Raw genomic sequence first — 21,883 nt, forward strand, 5'->3', positions numbered from 1 at the left:
AAAAAAAGCTCTCTCGAAGGCGATTCGGCGATTATGAAACCATGTCGTCGTCTCTTCTTCTCTCTGGCTCTACAGTATCTTCTTCGTTCATCGCTGCATCGAAGCTGTAACATCTCTCTCTATCTCCTTCGTCTGCCTTCATTTCACCTTCTTTCGGCTTATCCAATTTCAAATTCTAGGGTTTGTTCGTATACTTGTTCCATAATCGAATCTTAAGAGCTTATGAATTTGTTTATGATTACAGTTCTCTCTTACGGAATCCAAATCAGTCACTGTCACTATCTCGGAACCTTTTGAGAAGTTTCAAACCCATTAAGTGCTCCTCCGCTGATTCTCCATACGGAGGTTATTATTATCATCTCCCCTTCCTCTCTTTAAAGTTTCAATCTTTACTCTGTTTTTTTATTAACTCATGTAAATCGAATTATCCTTTTTTTGTGTGTAGGCAACGTCCTCACGTTCCCTCTAACCAGGGTCTGGGACCCGTACAAGCGTCTAGGGATTAGCCCCTACGCCTCCGAGGAAGAGATCTGGGCCTCCTGGTAAACTTCTGCGTATATTTCCTTAATGAGAAGACAAAGAGCTTGGGGAGAGCTTGCCTAATCGGGTAAACTCCTGGTGCTATTTGAAAACTAGCTGAAACGAGAACTTGGATTGTTTTTTTTTTTCCTTTCAATTATTGGGGTTTGGTTATTATGATTGCAGGTTTGGTGCATTAACAGTGGGGTGGTTCTGCGGTTCGCTAGTCATTCCCATGATTCCGACGGCTTTCATTAACCCGTGGACACTGGAGCTTCTAACGTCACTGGTTGCTTATGTGTTTTTGTTTCTTTCTTGTACTTTCCTTAAGTAGGTTGCATTTTCTCTATTTCAGGTGAAATACAAGACCATGTGTACAAGACCAAAGTCACGGGTACTTTGTTTGTTTTAGCTTTGTATTTCTTGCCTTTATAAGTCTGTTTGTAGACTCGGCTAAGAGCTATTTCATTTGCTCTTGTTGTACTCAAAACTGGTTATGATGATATTTTAATTTCAAGCATCTGCGTTTCATCAACCCTTGCCTTCATCTACTTTGCTTTGGCTTTAGGTATGCTCACTGATCTCATAGATGATAAGAGTTAATGATGTACTTCGGTTTGGCTTTAGGTGACTGATATGTATGCACTAGAAACTTATTTGATTCGTTCATTTCTGTTTTCGGTCATGTGATTAGCTAGATGTTTGCAAATTTCATAATTTTTAATTTCTAAGATTCAATTAAAAAAAAAATCTAATGACTCCATAATGGATAACACCATTGAACATACAATTAGGATTAGTTCTTAACTATTCAAAAAAAAACTACTATTATATTGCTAAGGACTCCAATGGTGGGTAACACCATTGGAGATACTCTAAGGAGAATATGTCTTATATAAAAAAAATCGGTAAAATATTAAAAAGAGTTGAGAGAAGAAAGAAGAAAGAAGAGTTGTTTGCAAAGAGGTGCAGAGAAGTGTTTAGAACAGCATTATCCCTACCACTCTATTATGGAGTGCTTAAATTTTTATTTTTTTTAGTTTTTCTGGATTTTAAAAAAAAATTAATAAATAAACTAATTGTAGGTCGTCACGTATCAGTAGGACCCGTAAACTAGGCAAACACTGACGATTAAATAGGCTGCAGAAGCAATGGTGTTTAGTTTTTTGTGGGACCCACTCACTATTATATTAACTTTCTTTTAAGCTCCCCTATTTAGCTCTTCCGTTAATGTTGCTCTTAGATACTAAGTTCTACATCTGTCGTCTGTTTGTTGAATTTTGTATTTATAGAAAATTAAAATATAATTTTTTTATTAAAATATTAATTCTTTTATTTTTTTAGAACCTTTGGCAGGTTTTTACCGCTGGGGCTGCCCTAACAATTTCCCAAGCTCTTCTTCATTTAGCGATGAGAACACCGAACGCATCTGTTGGATGTGATCAAATCTTCATCTTGTCTTATTAGATTCGAAGAATCGTATATCATATAGTTAAGTAACTAATTTATATATATACACTAAACTATTCGTATCAGTTTATCACACACCAAAGAGATACATACACATAGTGGGTTCTCTCTTAGATGTCAGACTCTGATGTTAGTTTATGTACTAGTTTGAGGAAAGCGTGAGGTTGGAAGCACTTTAGTATAGACTAGTGTGTTTAAGGAAAGCGTGAGAATGAGTTTATGTACTAGTTTGAGTACCATTTGCTACTTGCTAGGTTGTAGAGTTGAAACCGAAATGGGTTTTTAGACTAATGTAGACTAGTGTGGTTAAGGAATAAGGAAAGCGTGATTGTTTAATGCTTAGTGCGTTTGTACTGCTGATTGTTTATGATACTGGTTCTTATAATAAATCACTTGTTTTGTAGGGTTTATGGATTTGGTGGAAGATGTCATGAAGGAGAACTTATGTGTATTGCTTTCTATGAACTTATGTATGCAATTATGTATGGAGTTATGATGTTTTGAACTTATGGTATAAAATTATGCTATTTATGTGGTATTTGAATGAATTTTATATTGTTGTACTTGTGGATTTATGAATGAATTTTAATCTTATGAACTTATATTTGTATTTATAGGTCTATAGATTAAAATTCAAAATTTTCATAAATGGTCATTAATGGGTCCCATGACAGCCCATATAAATATGGATTTTGATGGAATGGTCCTTAATGGACGTGGTCAATTTCTGTCCACAAACTATAAATGGACAAACGGATATGGGCAAATGGACATGGACTTTCCCATCTGACAGCTCTACGTATCACACACCAAAGAGATACATACACATAGTGGGTTCTTTAAACACATTCCCTAACTACACATGCTGACATGCATCATGCACGTATGCGTTTAACCACGAGCAGTTACCAAATACTTAACTTGGGCCTTTAGCGTCCGGTCCATGTGCGTGTAAACACACAACAATTTTGCCGTTTAAACTTTGCTAGTAAGAGATGCGTAAAAGTCCCACATCGATTACGTTTAAAGGGAAGAACTCGCGAAACCTTCTCCTCCTGTAGTGAAACCTGAGGATGGCGAAGGGAAAACACCAAAAAAATCGAGTTAGCACTTAGGAGGTCTTAAGAGTAGTAGCAATAGATACCGTTATATGGTTTTGAAGTTTCACTGCGCATGTGCAGGGTTTCGTCGTGAAAAAGAAAAGGAAAAGAATAGGATTGGAACCACTGTCCTACATGAGTAAAAAAAGGTGAAAATGTCAGTACAAAACATAAAGGTGGAACTCGGGCTTGATTAGCATTATATGTTGGAAAGCTATCTACTTGAGCAAAAGAAAAAATACATACTGTTGTCTCTTGAAACTCGGATTCAAGATAGCCACTTGGAACCGGTTGTCCAGTAACAAGTAGTATGTAACAGTAGCCTGAAACGAAGCAGCAAGTGGCTTTTAAATAACTATTGGAAACTAGTATTTAAAAGCATAACAGACAGAAACTACTACATACCTCATTTTGTACTCTGTTGCGAAGAGATTCCATAACCTGGTTTCTATCAAATCCCATGTTAACCACTTCTTGAACTATATCTCCTCGTTGATCTGCCATAATATAAGAGAAGTTTGTTTACTATCACCGCAAGTGAATCTTTTGATGTTCCAAATGGTGCTTGAAGACCAACCTTTTTGGCCTGCTCTACTGTATCTGGTGGAGCAACAGCAAGATAACGAGGAAGATGAGTCTGGAACCAACGTGTAAATACCACCCTAGAGAGAAAAATAACACCTCAGTTAATTACTTCCCATTTTTTTTTCCTTTTTTCCACTGACTACTCGATTTAGGCAGCAAGAGTGAAGAAATCCGATGGCATTGACTATCTTCTTCTTCCTCGTTGTGATTCAGATTCTTATTATAATTCTTGGTAGAATTCAAAGCAAAATGTACCACAAACGATTTTAAAAGATCAAGGAGTGGTTTCTCTTTATTTATTGAAACATTATACGGAATAAACAAGATCCATATGACAACATAATGAACTTCCAATGAACATCATTTTTACATATAATTTCTGTTTATCATCAAGTATTACTATAATAATCATCTTTGGTTACTTCAACAAGTAGGATAAGGAATACCACAAAACCCTAAGGCCAAGTGAGCTTCCCGGGAAGTAGCGAACTTTTTTAAAGCTGGATTCTTAATGAAATCGCAATAACATGGTTGTTGTGCTTTCAGTGTTCCGCAACACTGTGCAGATGGCTTAGTTCCATCAAATAATTCTGGCCAACATCCTGTGAGATCAATCTTAGTGCATGGTGGTTTTGTAGATTCTACGACCACTCTTGATTCGATCTGAGGAGGAGATGACACGAGGCCTACTACTACAAAGACGATGAATACTACTAGTGTTGTACTCTTCATGTTTTGTCAATTTCTATCCACTTCCGATGCTATTCTTTTTATTTTTTTTCTTCTCTATCGTAAAGAGTACACTTTGAGATTCTGAGTTGTGTTTAACTAGAGATGATGACACGAGGATTACAATTAACAACAACGGCGATGAGTACTATTAGTTCTGTACACTTCATATCTTGTGACTTTCTCTCTATCTCATGCCATGTCTTCCAACAATCGGTGGTCAGCATAAATAAGTAAGAGAAGCCACCCAATAAAATTTCATCAAACAATTTCTTTAGGTTTGTTATTGAATATCACATTTAAAGAACATAAGTTTGTTCTATTCCATTTAATAACTAAGATTTTTATTTTTATTTTATTTTAAACGTTATAAATGATTTACTTAAAACATTTCACGGAATTGTGCTATAATGAATTTCCAATCATCATCACTCTTACATACATAATTGTCCTTCATTATATAATACTTTATATTAGTTATCTAGGACTTCAACAAACAGGAAAAGGAATACCACAAGACGCTAGAGCTGCGTGACCTTGAGGAGAAGTAATGTATGGTCTTAAACCTGCATTATTTATGAAACCACAATAACATGGTTGTTGTACTTTCAGATTCTGACAACAATCTGGCGATAGTTGTGCTCCAAAGATTATGGCTGGAACGCATTCTGTGATATCAATAGTGGTGCAAGGTGGTTTAGTAGATAAAGATTGAAATTCGGATTTGATCGGAGCCGTTGATGACAAGAGGACAACAACAAACGCGATGGATGCTAGTGTTGTAAACTTCATGGTGGCTTGTGACCTTCTCTCCACTTACAATGTTAATCTTTGTTTTTGTTATTCTAAAATGTATTTTGAGATTTTGAGTAGGATGGTGAAGTTATTTATGTAGCGCCATAACTGCAATGCAAAATAATATAAAAACAAAGTCTATGTTTCGTTGGTTTTCTGTAATTAGTTATGACCAGAAAAGAAAATTGTTTGACCAAAAGAAAAGAAAAGGAAGTGTATGGAAATATATGATATGAAGAGATTTGATACATTTGCAGATTTGATACATATCCAAATGAAATAATTTGCAAATATCCATAATTGAAAAAAATAGCAAAAAAATAACTAGAAATTAGAATATCAAAATTATTTTATACAAATTAGGATAACATTATAATGTATTTTAACAAAATTGAGCTTGGATGGGTCTTAGAAGGATAAAGACTTATGTTCAGGCTTTGGTTGGTATAATACATTAGAAGAATTTGAAAGATTGATAGGAACAAGAAACACAAGAGACTGTCTCTCACTACGATCCGCAATAACAATGTCATCACTTAACAAAGCGTAGTCGAGAAATGGTCTTTTGCCATTGAAATTGAAACTTTCACTTAGCAATGGGAAATATGAAAACTCTCAGAAAATTTATGTGATTTTGCAACAATTTCTTCTTAACTGATGAAGATAGTTCACTTCAGTATTACTATACAACGTAGTAATACGAGTAATATCAGCAGAACTTATCGACATAATAATACCAGTAATATCTGTAAAACCATTTTGTCTTTTAAAACTTGAAGAAAAGTTTACTTTTGTAACTTACCTGGAAAAAATATAAAGACTAAATGAAAGTTTTAGCACTCTTGAGATAAAAAAAACACATATTTGTGATTCAAAACAAGCGAATAATCTTGCTCGTAGTGTAAGGTGTCAACTACCTTAATATATTATGTTTACTAGGTTAAGATCCGCACCTTGCGCGGAATGAATATTATATATAAATTATTTTTAAGTATTATATATTTTTTACATATTATGAAATAATGAATAATTAAAAATTTAATAACTATTACATATATAATTAAATTAGTACAAATACTTAAATAAATTTTATTTATCCAGACAAGCACTTTTTCTATTTTATATGTTATAAAATTAAGTTTAAATGATATTAACATAGATATATTATTAATATCATTGTTTTTAAGTTAATATCTATGTTAATATCATTTAACATATATAGTACATTTTTAATATTGACATCTGTTATCATTTGACATATGGGTGGCTTCTCTTACTATATATCATATATAGTACATTTTTAATATTGACATCTGTTAAAAAATATTTTATACTCATATTATTTTTGATCGTTTGTATTTCTTTATAACGAAAATTTTAAATCAATGATAACAATAAAAAAATTTATGGGATGTTTAATAGTTATAGTAATTTATAATTTTAAAAATATTCAATGCAAAATTTAAAATCTAAATATTAAGTTGTCAATAATTGTTCAAAATGTTTATAAAAAAAATTCAAATCAAATTCTAAATTAAAATACTTATATATTTTATATGGTATATAATTTATTTTTAAAAAATATTAATATGCATATATATTAAATGAGACTTCCTACTTATGTAATTTCGTAATCATTTGTATCTTGTTATAACATAAATTTTAAGCCATGGATCACAAAAATTTCAGTGTGAGATTTTTAACAACTTTAGTCATTTATATTCGTTTTTTAAAATTCAAAATATAACATATACGAAAAAAATTAAATTTTTGTTATATAGTTAATGTGGTTGTTTAATTTATTTTAAAATGAATTAAAAATGATAGAGAATATACTGATTTTTATCAAATCTTTATTATTCAAAATTATTAATTGTAATATATACTTTAGTCACATTAGGTAATTATGTGATTTTTATTCAAGGAAACAATGAAGAACATTTATGATTAATTTATGGTAAGTTTAATAAAAAGCTTATTATATATTTATATGGACAAAATATTTTTCTAAAGATTTTAAAAATGATCGTGGTGATGACATGTGGCTACAAAAATATGTTGTAATAATTATCATTTAGTATATAGGAGATGTTTGACGAGAAAAAGAATTGGGCTTGTGGCTATAGTTGAGTTTTGACCTGTCCTTAACAAAAAAAAAAAGAAAAAAAAAGACATTATCAAAATGGTAAAACGAGTTTGTAGCCAAGAGTTAAGAATCTGAGTGTATTGTGAACATCTAAGTTTTATGTACACATGATCAAACCTTAGAAACCATCAAAAATGGAAAAAAAGATAATTACTATTACAATAGAGTTTTAGCTTCGAATCCAGGTATATAATAGCAACCCGGCAGAGTAAACACTGCACCCACATCTTACACTATCTTCTCTACTATTACAAACCGTGGAAACAAATGTCTTGAACAAATGGTTAAAAGCTCTCAGATCACACGGAGCTTGGTAAGAAAGGCTGCACATAGACCCAGGAAGAGAAACTGAGGACCGTTAACTCTCTGTATATCCAGCAAGTACTTCTCTTCCCGAGCTTTGTATAGCTGTTTCAAAATCCAAAGTAGCACAGAAAAAAAAATGTGAGCATTGTTACTATGAAACAGTTGGTTCATGCTATGGAGAAGGGTCTAGTCTCTGTCTTAGCCGGTTTTCGTTTGGGTGAACTACTGAAAATATTACCAAGAAACCTAAACTGTAATAATGAAACCGAACTAGGAAGTTTTTTTTCCCCTGAGAAACTTGCTGAGTCAATAACTAACTGAGATGTGTGTGAGTGTGCAGTTACCTGAAGTTCAAATTTGATGACGGTGGGTGAGGTCATGGCACAGTCATCTTCAATGATGCTGGAATCATCTCCAAAGTGCAGCTGATTGTTGTCCCTAGTATTCAGACCATCAGCAAAACAAGGAACCCATCGGCATTTCATGTTGTAGTGACCAATCTTCTTCCAACACACATTGAGTTCTTGAAGAGCTTTCAGTACTTCGTTCATGATCTCACGAGGATGCGCTTGGGACTGTTCAAAACACAACGGTATCAGAACAATTATCAGTTTGGCTATGTGCAGGTGAAGAGTACTCATTCATAAACAAGATAACATTTATAAAATCCCCAAAGTTCCAAATAATATAATGATAACTCTAACAAGATTCAGCAATCATGAACAAACCTGAAGTCCAAGAGCCCATTTACAGTCACTTGGGACTTGTGATCTTCCTCCCAATCCGTACTGATCCATAGGTGAAGGAACCCAGTGGCCTACAGGTGAAGCAGCCGCTTCAGCTGAGCGCATAGGATTGGAACCACTGTCCTAGATGAGTAAGAAAAGGTGAAAATGTCAGTACAAAACATAAAGGTGGAACTCGGGTTTGATTAGCATTATATGTTGGAAAGCTATCTACTTGAGCAAAAGAAAAAACACATACTGTTGTCTCTTGAAACTCGGATTCAAGATAGCCACTTGGAACACGGAACCGGTTGTCCAGTAACAAGTAGTACGTAACAGTAGCCTGAAACAAGCAGCAAGTGGCTTTTAAATAACTATTGGAAACTAGTATTTAAAAGCATAACAGACAGAAACTACTACATACATCGTTTTGTACTCTGTTGCTAAGAGATTCCATAACCTGGTTTCTGTCAAATCCCATGTTAACCACTTCTTGAACTATCTCCTCGTTGATCTGCCACAATATAAGAGAAGTTTGTTACTATCACCTCAAGTAAACGTCTTGATGTTCCAAATGGTGCTGAAGAACAAACCTTTTTGGCCTGCTCTACAGTGTCTGGTGGAGCAACAGCAAGGTAACGAGGAAGATGAGTCTGGAACCAACGGTGTTGACGGATCTCAGGAATGGTGATTCGTTTCACTGGGTCAACTACAAGCATCCTTGGGATCAGGTCTCTAGCATCAGGTGATAAATGACTTGGAAGAGTGTAAATACCACCCTAGACAGAAAATAACACATAAATTAAATTACTTGACATAATAATGATGAAAATAACACAGAAGTTAGATTGTAGAGTACCTTAATCTTCTTGAAAAGGTTGGGAATGTTTTCATCATCAAATGGAAGAGTACCACAGAGTAGAGCATACAATATCACTCCGCAACTCCATACATCTACTTCAGGTCCAGCGTATAATTTTCCTGATATAACCTACAAGTAGTTTCAGATAGATACTATAATCCAATGAAAGGAGTATATAACTAAATAAGAATACTAATAATAAACTAAACTGAATACCTCAGGAGCAGCGTAGTTGGGGCTTCCACAGCTCGTTTTCAGAAAATGACCATCTCTCATGACATTACTCAGTCCAAAATCTGCAATCTTGATATTGCACCTCGAGTCCAACAGCAAATTCTCAGGCTTGAGGTCTCTATGGACAACCATATTGCGATGGCAATACTCCACACCAGATATTATCTGCTCGGACATGAGTCAAACTCAGAGAAAAGGACACTGGTTGTGGGAAAGAGATGAACAAACAAAACCTGCTGGAAAAAGTTACGAGCCTCCTCCTCTTGTAACCTGCCTTTCTCTACAATGTAATCAAAGAGCTCTCCGGACTTGACATACTCCATAACAACGTAAATGTCACTTAGGGTCTCTATGACTTCATACTGCCGAATGATATGATGATGCATAAACAATCTCAGAATTTTTATCTCCCTCCTCACTATAAGGAAGGAAGAAGCAGAGCATTTAATCAAAACATATACAGTAAAATCAAGTATTCTTTTTTTTTTTTTTTTTTTTTGTAAATTAATAAACTCTCGTGATCCTAAACATTATTAATCTATAGAGTTTTTACTGTACATAATAACCTCCTTATGCATTCAGATATGTAAAGCATGTGTAGATCAATAGTAACAAACTATTCAATCATCAAAGGTTTGTTCAAGAAAGCTGTGAAGCATGTGTTATTATTATTACCTTTCTCTTCCATGTCCATGTTCTTGATCTTGCGGCGATTGAGGATCTTGATAGCAACCTTGTGGCCAGTGACGACGTGCTCAGCTATTTTAACTTTGCCGAAAGATCCGATGCCAAGGGTTTTACCAAGCTTGTAGTTTGCTAGAATGGATTCAACTCCATTGCCACCAAATCTATTTGATGAATGATCCATTTTCCCCTTCTGTCAACAAACAACATTTTGTTATAGTTAAAACTTGCTCCTCAAAATCTACACCATTATCAATCAACACGTATTCCGTGATACAGTCAAGACACTCATCAATTAGGTTTAAGCAGGAGAAATTGATCAAGTTTACAAACATTTATTTACCCTTTGTTTTCGAGCAGATCCTCGAATCGAAATAGAAGTTGTTCAAAGAAAGAGCCAACTAATAAAACTACACCGAGAGAGAGATATGAAAAGGTTAGTCTTACTGTGTAATGGTAAAATGTTGGTAAACTCAGATTCCAACTCGTGTGTGTGTGACTCAGAGCTGAGTCAGTCCTTTGATGGTGTGTTGAATCAAGGAAACCAATTAATGCCAATTTGAGTCTGTAAATTGTTTACAGTGCACAAAAAAAAGGAAATAAACTGTTTACTTTTTTTTTTAATACATTTCAGTTATTATTACGTTTTTTTTACTCAAGAAACATTGTTTATTTATGAATAAATTTTAATTTATGTTTTAAAATACTTCTATGTTTAAGTCGTCAAATATGTACATGTTTATGTTATTGGCATGTCTCAGAATTTCTTGATTAACTGGGAAAAAGGAAGAAATGTATCAAATACAAAACCAAAAATTTCAAAACAAACATGCATTAAAACTTAATGTGAGGAAGAAATAGAATTTATTTATAATAAAAAAATAGCATTCGGTTATTTTAAAAGAATACATTTTGATGATGTTTAGAATTCATCTATTTTCTAAAAGTATATTGATGGGTTAGACAATCTTAACTCGTACACAATAATTTTTTTTAATATTTCATTATAAAATAGTGTAATTTTATTATAGAATGAACCTAAATCTAATTGTATAATATAATTTATTTATTTTACAGTGAAATATAGAGAAAATTATTGTGTAGCATTAGCTTTTGGAGATATTTTTTCCCAACATGTCATTGTTATGAAGTTCACTTCATTTGTCTGCTTTGCCGACAAAACCCAAAGACGCATACAAAATATTGACAAAAACGAGGTTCAATAAGATTCACAAGTTAGATGAATAGAAACATAACAGTCTATGTAGTATCCCTATCTATAATAATCCAAGCCTTTTGGAGTGATTCATGAAACACCTCATCAAGTCTATTATTTGTATACTATTACATATCTCCACTAAGACTCTTCCTTTGAAAGGAAAAAAAAAAAAAAATTTATGCACAGATAGTCGTGTAACGTCTCTCCAGCTACTTGAGAAGTCAGTAGGAGGGAATGGCTGCGAAACGGTACCCTTCAGCTCCTCTCCACGAGTAGTAAGCAATCCGAGTCTCATAGAACCCTGATTATAGCCACACAATTGTGAAATCATCGTTATACTCATATAGCATAAACGGACATAGAGAACAAACAAAAGAGAAGAATCATTTCAGCAGAGACAAAGAACACAAGCTGTATGTACTAACTTGATCAATCTCACTCGATCTCCACATCAAACAAACGGAATCCACAAGGGTTATCAAATCAAGCAACATGTAACATATTCACTGCACTTTCCAGAAAACTGGAGGATCACAGAAGCATAAGTGGCTAAAAGAAAACGTAATTTCAAACAGACAAAAGAACACAAGCTGTGTCTACTTGCTCCAGCTCCCTTAATCTCTACATCAAACAACGGAATCCACAAAGGGTTTTTTAAAATCAAGCATTATGCATTGAGAACAGCAACGTGATGACATTCACTGCTCTTTCCAGGAAACATAAGAGGATCTCAGAAGCATAAATGGCTAAAGAAAGCATCATTTCAACAGACAACAGAGCAAAAACTGCATGATTTCAGCAGACAAGGAACACAAGCTGCATAATTTCAGCAGACAAGGAACACAAGCTGCCTGATTTCAACAGACAAAGAACACAAGTTGCATGATTTCAACAGACGAGGAAAATAAGCTGTTGTCTACTTGATCCAACTCACTCAATATCCACATCAAACAACGGTTTTCAAATCAAGGATCAAGCACTCAAACAGCAACATGACAACGTTCACTGCTCTTTCCAGAAAACTAAAGGATCTCAGAAGCATAAAAAGACTAAAGAAACCATAGTATCAACAGACAAAGAGCTAGCATAATCTTTGCCATGTTGATCCAACTCACTAAAACTCCACATCAAACAACAGACTCCATTGCAATGAAGTATCAAGCGAGAATAAATAAACTAAAGAATCATATCTAACTCTTACCAGGGAGGAAAGTAAGGATGCCAAGAACAAGAAGCGCGTAACCCTGAGAGCTATCTCCTTCCATGTGACCAGTGAATATGAAAACCGTCAAAAGGAGAAGCAAGCAACCAAGAAACAGAAGAAACAAAGCTAACGCTATAGACTTCCACGGTACTCTATCAAATGCTTTCGGCGTATAATCGAATCGAGGATCGAAATCTCTCCTTACGCCACCGTTTGCGTAATCTTCATCGTCTTCGTCCCCTGGAAGCTGAGCGTACCGTACGTTTCTCCTCGACGCCATTCCTAATCAGAGTAACCACACACAAAAACAAACTCTTAACTAAGAGAAATCAAGGTTACGAAAATCAATCGCGCCAAAATTGAACGGCTTAGAACCTGAAGAAGAGAAAGGTGGGGGCGAGAAACTAACCGGAGTTGGATGATTCCGTCGTCGGGAGGATAGAGATGATCCGGATCTACTTTGACGAGCGGATTTGCATTTCTTCTTCGTCTTCGTCTCTATCGCGACGACGACGCTTTTTGCGTTTCAACTCTTTTGAAACTTTATAGATTAAGTCCCTTGGATTTCATTAAATCATATACTGAACCCCTTACTTTATTTTTGTCTAAAAAAGACCAATCAATGATATTGTGTGCTCGTGTGTTACTTATTCTCCCTTTACATTTACCAAGGAGAAAAAGACCAAAATAGTATTAAATCAAGTTTTTGTTCCCAAACTAACATTCAAGGCCAAAAGTCACAAAAATAGCATTCAAGGGGTGGGGTTTAGTGTTTAGAATTTAGGGTTTATGGTTTAGAGTTTAGGTTTTAGGGTTTAGAGTTGAGAAGTGAGGTTTTGGAGATAAGATTTCAAATTTTGAAAATTAAAAAAATTTAAATTTTTCAAAAAATAAAATGCTATTTTGGTCATTTTAGTTTTTGAGTGCTATTTTGTGATATAAATTTAGAAAGGTGCTATTTTGGAGATTTGCCATTTACTAAATCTTAACCTTAAAATTAAAAGAAGAGTTTTACTTGCAGGATGACCACAATTGAAATTATGTATATGCCATTACCATAAGATTGTAACAAAGCTAAACCATAGCAAATTAGATGTTCACATGGCAAACTAGAATATCTTTTAAGAAATGAGAAATTAAACCCTATAACCAAAAAAATATCCAAATTAACAAAGTAACCAACCTTTCCACACTTTTTTTTCCTATTTTTCTCTACTTTTTTTTCTCATAGCAAACTAGAATATCTTTTAAGAAATGAGAAATTAAACCCTATAACCAAAAAAATATCCAAATTAACAAAGTAACCAACCTTCCCACACTTTTTTTTCCTATTTTTCTCTACTTTTTTTTCTCATGGCAAACTAGAATATCTTTTAAGAAATGAGAAATTAAACCTTATAACCAAAAAAATATCCAAATTAACAAAGTAACCAACCTTCACACACTTTTTTTCCTATTTTTCTCTACTTTTTTTTCTCATGGCAAACTAGAATATCTTTTAAGAAATGAGAAATTAAACCCTATAACCAAAAAATTATCCAAATTAACAAGGGTCAATTAGCCAAATAGCTAAAATTTGAAGTGAAATTAAGAGAATGGCATTGATTTTGACGTAATTGGATAACTAACATTTAAGGCCCATTTGATCCGGTAATACCCTTGGTTGGTGCAAGTAACCGGTGAAAGATAGAAAGTTAGATGACGTAAACAAATTGAGGTATGGCTAATATTTAAATCACATCTGAGTGAATATAAGGAACCACGTCACATATTTATGACCACATACATATGTTTCAGTGTTCTATTCCACATCACCGAAATAAAACAGATTTCTAACCTCACTCACATACTCTAATACTAAACATTATCCCAAATCTAACCCATATATACTAAACATTATCCAAATCCCACCCCAACCCCTTAATACTAAACCCTAAACCTTAATCAATAAACCCTAAACTCAAATACATAACTCTAAACCTAAATATAAATTCTAAACCCAAATATAAATTCTAAACCCAAATAGAATGAAACAAAATAAATAATATGGTATATATTGGTAAAATTATGAAATGTCTATAATTTCGTAGAAGAAGTTGATGTTGATCCCAACTATACCTCCTCATCTTCTAAATACTAAACCCTAAACTATATTCACTAATCCCTAAACTCAAATATAAACCATAAACCCAAATAGAATGTAACAAAATAAATAGCATGGTATATATTGGTGAAATTATGAAATATCTATGATTTCATGGAAACGGTTAATGTGACCCAACTGTACCCAACTATACCCTAAACTTTAATCCCTAAAACCTAAATATAAACCCTACACGGAAATATAAACCCTAATCTAATGTCAACCCCAATCTTTCATAAACTAAACCCGAATGGAACAAAATGATGAAATATCTATGATTTCATGGAAGAAGTTAATGCTGATCCCCCAACCATATCCCCTCACCTTCTAAATACTAAACCCTAAATTATATTCACCAAACCCTAAACCAAAATATAAACCCTAAACCCAAATATAAATCCTAAACCCAAATATCAAAGTCTAAAAAATTACATATATTATGTAAAATTAAATTATATTATGTAATATTAAACTACACAATCTAGATCATAGCACGATATTTACTTGTTCCAAAACTATATTTCTTAACAAAATAAAACACTCTTTAGTAATCATCAAATGGAATGGAACATGATAAAATAGAAGAGTAGCATAATATATCGCATTTCATAACAGGAATAGAACAAACATAACACATATTATTTTACATTTCTATTCCATATGCGAATAGAATAGAACAAACATAACACATATTGTTTTACATTTCTATTCCATATGCGAATAGAATAGAACAAAATAAACAGATACTGTTTATCTTCTCCGATCAACTTCATCCACGGCGAAAAAATGTAACTATATCTCGCAACATCAGTGGAGATAATACATATAACCGTATCAGAGAGACATATTTTGTTGTTGATACAGTAAATAGAAGAGAAGAACATACGGTGGTGACGGATGATGGTGCTGTTTGCATAGATGGAGGTGATCGCCACTACACAGGTCTTTTCGGCTAGGATCAACACAAATTGGAATGTGAATGCGAATCAGCAAGGGATTGTAATTAGAGAAAACGCGGTGGAGAGAATCTGGAGTGAAACTATTCAAAGGGGTGTGAATCTGGAAGAGACACGACATATTTTTGCAAAATAGTAATTTTTATTTTTATTTTTTTCTAGCAGGTTTCTCCGGTTTCAAGCAGGGGTAATACAGCAATATTATATAAAAGACATGTGAAACAGTGAAAAGTTAGGGTATTTGGCTACTCAATCAATTATGCTTTTTTGTAGCGTCATCTCACTTAATTTCCCAATTAACAAAGTAACCAACCTTCTCTCACTTTTTTTTTTCCTTTTTTTCTCTACTTTTTTTCTCATGGCAAACTAGAATATCTTTTAAGAAATGAGAAACTGAACCCTATAACCAAAAAATTATCCAAATTAGCAAAGTAACCAACCTTCTCCCACTTTTTTTTTCCTATTTTTCTCTAATTTTTTTCTCTAGAAATTTAATTTTGTTTTCTTATTGTTATTTCACTAATTAACCCTTAAAAATTAAGAAGAAGAAGAAAATAAAGTCATGTGGAAGGGGTCAATTTGGAAAGAAGAAAAAGTAGAGGGGTACAAGTGGGAGAATAGAAAAAGAGAGTGCGTATATAAAGGGAAGAAGGAAGCCCTAGAAGAAAGATAAAAGAGAGCGCCTGAGGCCGAGCGCTTCCCTCTTTAGTGAGGGGTGGCGTGGTATACCCACGAGAATGGTTTCCGACGGAATAATGTGGCGTACCCTTAAGTGGTGCGTAGGCGCATATCATTCAATAGGGCCTTTTGTCTCTGCTTTGCTGTTTCCTTATCTTTAGGCTGTTGAAGCAGAGTCGTTCTTGCTCTACATTTCCATCTCTGGAAAGATTTTGTTTTGTTGTTTTTTTTTCAATTTTTGTGTTTCAAGATCGAGTCTCTCAAGTTTCTGCTTTGCTACATTTTCATTTAAAGTTCAACTACAATGGTAAAAAAAAATCTTTGTCTGCACACCCTTTGTTCTAAATCTTCCAGAAAACAAAAGGCTTGTAGGTTCGTTTTATCAGCTAGCTCAGAATATTCATTTACAAGTGATCAATAGCATTTCAATTGATCTCCTTTTTTTCAACTGGGAAAACCATTATTAAGTCTGTTTTGGTGAACTTTGTTTCAATTTTACATTATAGAAAGATACTTTTCATTTTCTTGCTTGCTCGTTGTACCGGTTGGTCGTTCATATTCAAGTGGCCAGTCATGTTTAATGTAGTGGAAAAAAAAATTTACCTAACAAAACTTAAAAAAGAAATAAAGGAATATAAATAGATGGAACCCAAGAAGCTTTTCACAAGTCTAGCTTGAAAGTTGTGGCAATAAACATTCCCCACATTCTTCATGATATGAAAATCTTAGTCATTTGATCAAAAAAAAAAAAAAAAAATCTTAGTCAATGAGATCAGAAGTAGTTGTAGACTCATTTCAAGGATAGTTACAGACAGTGATTGATTAACATAGAAGAAACTTAGACTTCGTCTAACAAATATAAGTTGATGAGACAGCCAAACCTTTATTGTCATTTGTACGTACGAGTCTCTCTGTTTTTAGCATTATGTTTCACCCACCCAGTGCACATTTTTAGTAACCTTTTTACATTGGATGTCGATACTGATTGATATCTAAACCGTATGAGGTCATAGCACATCTCATCCACATAACTGATATAATAAGGGAAAGTTTCAGTTTACTTTTGTAGGAATATTGTATACCTGTACTACTTGAACTTTGTGATTCTTTTCAAGCAACAGTGTCTGCTTCAGACAGTAACTGAACGACCTTTCCAAATATACAACAACTTATCTCTTGGATTCCACAACAGTAATAACTAATAAGTAGGATATGAATTTTATTCAATTGCAACCATTAGGTTATACAAATATTTATTTATAACTTTAGACATCAGTAACCGTTCGGGTAACGAAAACAGAAATTGTCCACGCAAACGAGAAAACTACATCATAACCAACCAACAATCAACTATGCATTGTACATAGTTCTTTTATTTTATTCATATTAAATTGACATAGTAACACAGCGTGGTCCGTATACAAGTCTAACCGACGATAGGGACTACAACGACGGTACCATCAACTTTTTTATCAACCCAGACCCAGACCCGGTTGCACCTGATGACTGATGTTATACTCAAAAGGCACCGGAGTTTGAACTACAATCACGGCTGCTGTGACTTCCGGGTTCTCACGTTCGATCACAGAAGCCGCATAGTCTCCCTTTGTTCCCATAAGCTCCGGCCATGAGGTCTTCCCTGCACGCACTCAAAGCGACCACAGTAGATAGATTGGTTAGTAATTTACATTTGACATTTTAGAGATCAATGTCCATCACAAGATTTCCATGGAATTAATTAAAACAATATGCCCCCCCAAACCATGTTTCTCAGGTCGTATCTCGGTAAATGAAATTTTTTGAACGTTGTAACTGAAACATCAACATATAACAAAAAGTATTTACCAGAACATATAAACGACATTTTGCCTCTCCTTTTAGCTTTGCAGTGTTACGTTGTGAATTTTGACATGCTCGTCTTTAAAAGTTTGAGTCCAATTTATAGAATCGGAGACGTATAGTCGGTGGGAGTTTGCACATTCAAAGTAAAATAGATATTTTTTACTCGGTATTCAAGCTTTGACTAAGATTATTGCTTATCTGGATTGATGCTCTTGCAAGTGATTTTAATTATTTTCTAAATTTTCTTCTAGCCATACCGATCGACAGCAAGATAATCTTTCAGAATCTCATATAATATTGAAAGAAAATATTCCCGATGATTCTGTTTACGTTACATTTTATATATTTTTTTCACAACTCACAAGAAACATATGTGTAGATCATTTCTTTTCATCAAATCATCAGTTGTACATATATTCGCTTAAATTATCTTCTTTCCACATGTTTTCCTTACTTTTATCTCAATGCTAAGAAAAAACTTGGAAATTAATTAAAGTTGAGTTGTGAGTAACTTAATGGTCACCCTAAGAAAAAATACTATAAGAGTAACAAAATTGGCATTCAGTTATCAAGCTAGATGGTTCAGAAGAACTTAAATTTGAGTTGTAATGTTTTCTAATTTTAACTTTGCATTATGTTGTATTTCTATTATATATAGATACTTTTATTGTAACTTTATGTTTTATTTAAATAAAACAGTTGTTAAAAAAGGTTGCATACTAAATTCTAGATTATAGAAACAATTGTTAGATAAATTGTTTGGGAAATGTCACAATTTAGGATGCCAAAAGGTGCCAAGTAAAAAAAAAGTTTTTAAGTGATTGTTAGATAAATTTGTTAAAGGTTCAATAGTTAATCTTCTAAAAATATAAACTTTTTAGTTATAAATGGTTCAGTGAAAAGGTTCAGTGATTAATTTATTGAAAAGATACAACTTTTCAATAAATAAACATGCTTAAATGAATGAATTTCTAAAAGGTTTGTAAACTTTGTATTATGAGAGAGTTTAATGGTTAAACTTTTGAATATACAACTTTTCTATTATGAGAAGATTCAATGAAAGGGTTCAATGCCTAAGTTTTTGAAAAGATATAACTATTGAACACATCTTTTGTTTAGTGAAACTATGTTATCGATCTTAAATAAAATCTGAAGATTAAGAATAAACTTCACGGTTAGACTTAGTTTTTATTTTCCTATAAGAAAATGTTGACATCATCGTTAGATAAAATGGGGTTGCTATTATATATTGATTGCGTACCAACTCTGACGAACTAGGTATCAAATTATCTTTACAACTTGATAGATTTTAGAATGATAAGTCTATTTTTTCATTGGTGAAAACAAGAAAAGTTCGTTTTGGTTTCAATTTATATATAATGAACAAGATCTTAAGTTTTCTTTGCTTTGCTCGTTTTACCGGTTTGCCGTTCACAAAAGTCTTTTGTGATTATTTGGTTAAATGTCGCTTACTGACATTATCAATTATGATAGCACAAGAAGACTACAAACTTATGACCTCCAGAGAATTCAATTCTATGATAACATTCCTCATAACTTCACTTAAAATGTACTTACTCACATAAGATAATGAAAACCCATAATCATCAGAATTATATAGTTTTGGGGAAAAAAAAAACGGGTTGGAGCTCAACTAAAGAGCACTACTTACTCAAAGACTACTTGCTCACGTAAACAAAGACTTAATAAGGGGTTAAACGAGTAGATGGAACCCAAGAAGCTTCATATGCCTATCTACTAGTAACAACTAACAATAAAAGGCTTCATGACATTTTACATGTATCATTGTTCATTTATTTACGTTTAAATTAAATATATATCCAACCATCATTATCACCAAATAGACAATAGTCATCGCTCTGATTACACAAATGGGAGAATGTAATGTGTCCAGTGTACATAAACAGACCACTGGCAATTTTCTTTCTAAAGTAGAAACAAACATGGAACACTAGTGAGTTAAAAACAAAAAAAAACATTACCACCCTATACTACCAAAGCCATTCTTTTTTTTTCAGTCTAGTCTTCTAAGAAAATACTCCAATTGAACTTCTTTTGTATTTGATCAAAAAAAAAAAAAAAGAACTTCTTTTGTCAATGGCATGATCCAATCTCCATACAAATGCCCCACCAAGACCGGGCTGATTTTGTAAACTTGAGACTCTTCTTCTTCCTTCTCCTCCATCCCCACTTTCACTTCTTGCCCGTATGCTCTAGTCTTGATCTCAACCCTCTTCTTTATCGCCTCCTCCACAGTCAAAAATGTAAGCATATCCATCAACGCATCCTTATCCAGCAACCCATTGCAAATTTAAAGGTAAGAAATGCAAACAAAGACACACATATATAATCTCCTTAAACTTTGAGAAGTGGACAGTACTTGTGCTTTGATGGCAGATCGTATGCCTCAGGTGATGCTTGGAACTTGGCCTCAGCAACAAATTTACCGTAATGGATCCTCTTTGAAAGAGACTGCATTGAAGCATCACCAAACTACATGAGTACTTAACTTACTAAAAGAGCTAAAGAGTCAAGACAGAAGGCAAAACCTGAAGGCAGATAGCATCACAGACAGCTGTTGATCCGTAGTTACCATCATCACCTTTCTTCACTAGTCTTGGCACAAGGTCTCTGAAGTACATGTTCCATATCTTATTGTTTATGTTGATCGAATCAGCAGCACAATGCAAAACCTATTCGATGAGAAACAAAACTCAAACCCTTTGCCGAAAAACACAGTAAAGACTCGGATCCTTAAACATCATGTAAGACACCTTAGGGTACTGGAGAGGAGGCAACATAGGCTCTGGCAAATCGTCAGGGAAGAAAGGATGTTCATCAGGGCTCTTATACCTACCTACCTTAATCATCACCATGTCCATAACAGAACCAAAGATTCAATCTTTCTATAACTTTTGTAACAATCTATTAAGAGGTTATGTATTTTACCTTAGCGTGAAGCTTCTCGGTGCCTCTTGAGAATGTAAGTTTCTTGAGAATGAGGTGAAAGCATGAGCCTGTAAAAAAGAACAGAGAAATTAAATGAAACCACAAGCCAGTAGGCATTGTGAATGAGCTTCCTACTGAGGCATCACCAAAACAAAGAAAGCCCCCAGATCAGAAGGTCAATGAGCTTGAGCTTCGATCGAAAAGAATGTGATGAAGCCACACCGGTACATTGGATAATTCCCATGCCTGGCTTGGCTTTTTTCACAGGTGAAAAGCACATGACATATATAGTTTCAGTAGCTGAACCACACGTCGTGCATGTTGGCACACTGCCACCGCTCCAGATAGCAGCATCCTCCAACTAAAATGCTTTGAGTTTAGGTGGTGCTTTAACCACGCAACAATTAATTTGCTATATATTATTTTGACCTTGATCCATTAAGTACTCAATGCTTGAGTGAATAAATGATTCTAAATATAAAGCACTAAAGCATAATTATATAAGAAGACACAAATAACTCTACTGCAACCTCTGTTCTTACAATTTTCCAACATTCCAACATTTTAATGTATTGATTCATAACGGCAAAAAGAAACAAGGAACAACATGAAAATCAACACTGTATCGAATAATTCTTAATTACACAAGCTTTTAAAACAGTAAAATCGAAACATAGCACAACAGCCTTGGTCGTCGTTCCCAACCAACAACCACC

At 33.8% G+C, this 21,883-nt stretch overlaps 3 protein-coding genes across 4 annotated transcripts; all 3 read right to left on the reverse strand.

The window, feature by feature from the left end:
- Nucleotides 1-7,381: 7,381 nt before the first annotated feature.
- Nucleotides 7,382-11,047, reverse strand: LOC103854153 (SNF1-related protein kinase catalytic subunit alpha KIN11). 2 transcript variants are annotated; one of them, XM_033284860.1, is made up of 11 exons: nt 10,499-11,047; nt 10,147-10,348; nt 9,705-9,889; nt 9,454-9,636; nt 9,235-9,366; nt 8,969-9,154; nt 8,800-8,889; nt 8,635-8,718; nt 8,379-8,519; nt 7,995-8,225; nt 7,382-7,752 (listed from the first exon to the last, which is right to left on the reverse strand). In XM_033284860.1, the coding sequence occupies exons 2-11, from the start codon at nt 10,337-10,339 to the stop codon at nt 7,639-7,641; spliced, it is 1,539 nt and encodes a 512-aa protein (XP_033140751.1). In that variant the 5' UTR covers nt 10,340-10,348; nt 10,499-11,047; the 3' UTR covers nt 7,382-7,638. The 2 variants fall into 2 exon arrangements, with proteins under 2 accessions (XP_033140751.1, XP_033140752.1); XM_033284861.1 differs by having other exon boundaries at nt 10,603-11,046.
- Nucleotides 11,048-11,335: 288 nt separating this feature from the next.
- LOC103854150 (transmembrane protein 230) lies at nt 11,336-13,200 on the reverse strand. The gene is made up of 3 exons (XM_009131063.3): nt 12,988-13,200; nt 12,576-12,860; nt 11,336-11,675 (listed from the first exon to the last, which is right to left on the reverse strand). Exons 2-3 carry the CDS (start codon nt 12,856-12,858, stop codon nt 11,596-11,598), a joined length of 363 nt encoding a protein of 120 aa, XP_009129311.1. The 5' UTR covers nt 12,859-12,860; nt 12,988-13,200; the 3' UTR covers nt 11,336-11,595.
- A 3,274-nt stretch (nt 13,201-16,474) lies between these two features.
- On the reverse strand, nt 16,475-21,881 carry LOC103854148 (chorismate mutase 1, chloroplastic). Its single transcript, XM_033284885.1, has 3 exons — nt 20,993-21,881; nt 20,768-20,911; nt 16,475-20,690 (listed from the first exon to the last, which is right to left on the reverse strand). Exons 1-3 carry the CDS (start codon nt 21,098-21,100, stop codon nt 20,574-20,576), a joined length of 369 nt encoding a protein of 122 aa, XP_033140776.1. The 5' UTR covers nt 21,101-21,881; the 3' UTR covers nt 16,475-20,573.
- Between the last annotated feature and the right edge of the window lie 2 nt (nt 21,882-21,883).

This window comes from Brassica rapa, chromosome A02, assembly GCF_000309985.2.
Source record: "Brassica rapa cultivar Chiifu-401-42 chromosome A02, CAAS_Brap_v3.01, whole genome shotgun sequence".
In the NCBI taxonomy this organism is placed as follows: Eukaryota; Viridiplantae; Streptophyta; class Magnoliopsida; order Brassicales; family Brassicaceae; genus Brassica; species Brassica rapa.

What these genes read in the sequence shown, in the direction of transcription:
- LOC103854153 (XM_033284860.1), bottom strand. Translation starts at nt 10,339, where the DNA reads ATGGATCATTCATCAAATAGATTTGGTGGCAATGGAGTTGAATCCATT. An exon ending in AATGGGCTCTTGGACTTCAG is followed by an intron (nt 8,226 to 8,378) that starts GTTTGTTCATGA and finishes TGTTTTGAACAG; the next exon opens with TCCCAAGCGCATCCTCGTGA. An exon ending in TCATCAAATTTGAACTTCAG is followed by an intron (nt 7,753 to 7,994) that starts GTAACTGCACAC and finishes ATTTTGAAACAG; the next exon opens with CTATACAAAGCTCGGGAAGA.
- LOC103854150 (XM_009131063.3), bottom strand. Translation starts at nt 12,858, where the DNA reads ATGGCGTCGAGGAGAAACGTACGGTACGCTCAGCTTCCAGGGGACGAA. An exon ending in CATCCTTACTTTCCTCCCTG is followed by an intron (nt 11,676 to 12,575) that starts GTAAGAGTTAGA and finishes GGCTATAATCAG; the next exon opens with GGTTCTATGAGACTCGGATT.
- LOC103854148 (XM_033284885.1), bottom strand. Translation starts at nt 21,100, where the DNA reads ATGGACATGGTGATGATTAAGGTAGGTAGGTATAAGAGCCCTGATGAA. An exon ending in CTCCTCTCCAGTACCCTAAG is followed by an intron (nt 20,912 to 20,992) that starts GTGTCTTACATG and finishes CTCATCGAATAG; the next exon opens with GTTTTGCATTGTGCTGCTGA. An exon ending in GTGATGCTATCTGCCTTCAG is followed by an intron (nt 20,691 to 20,767) that starts GTTTTGCCTTCT and finishes GCTTCAATGCAG; the next exon opens with TCTCTTTCAAAGAGGATCCA.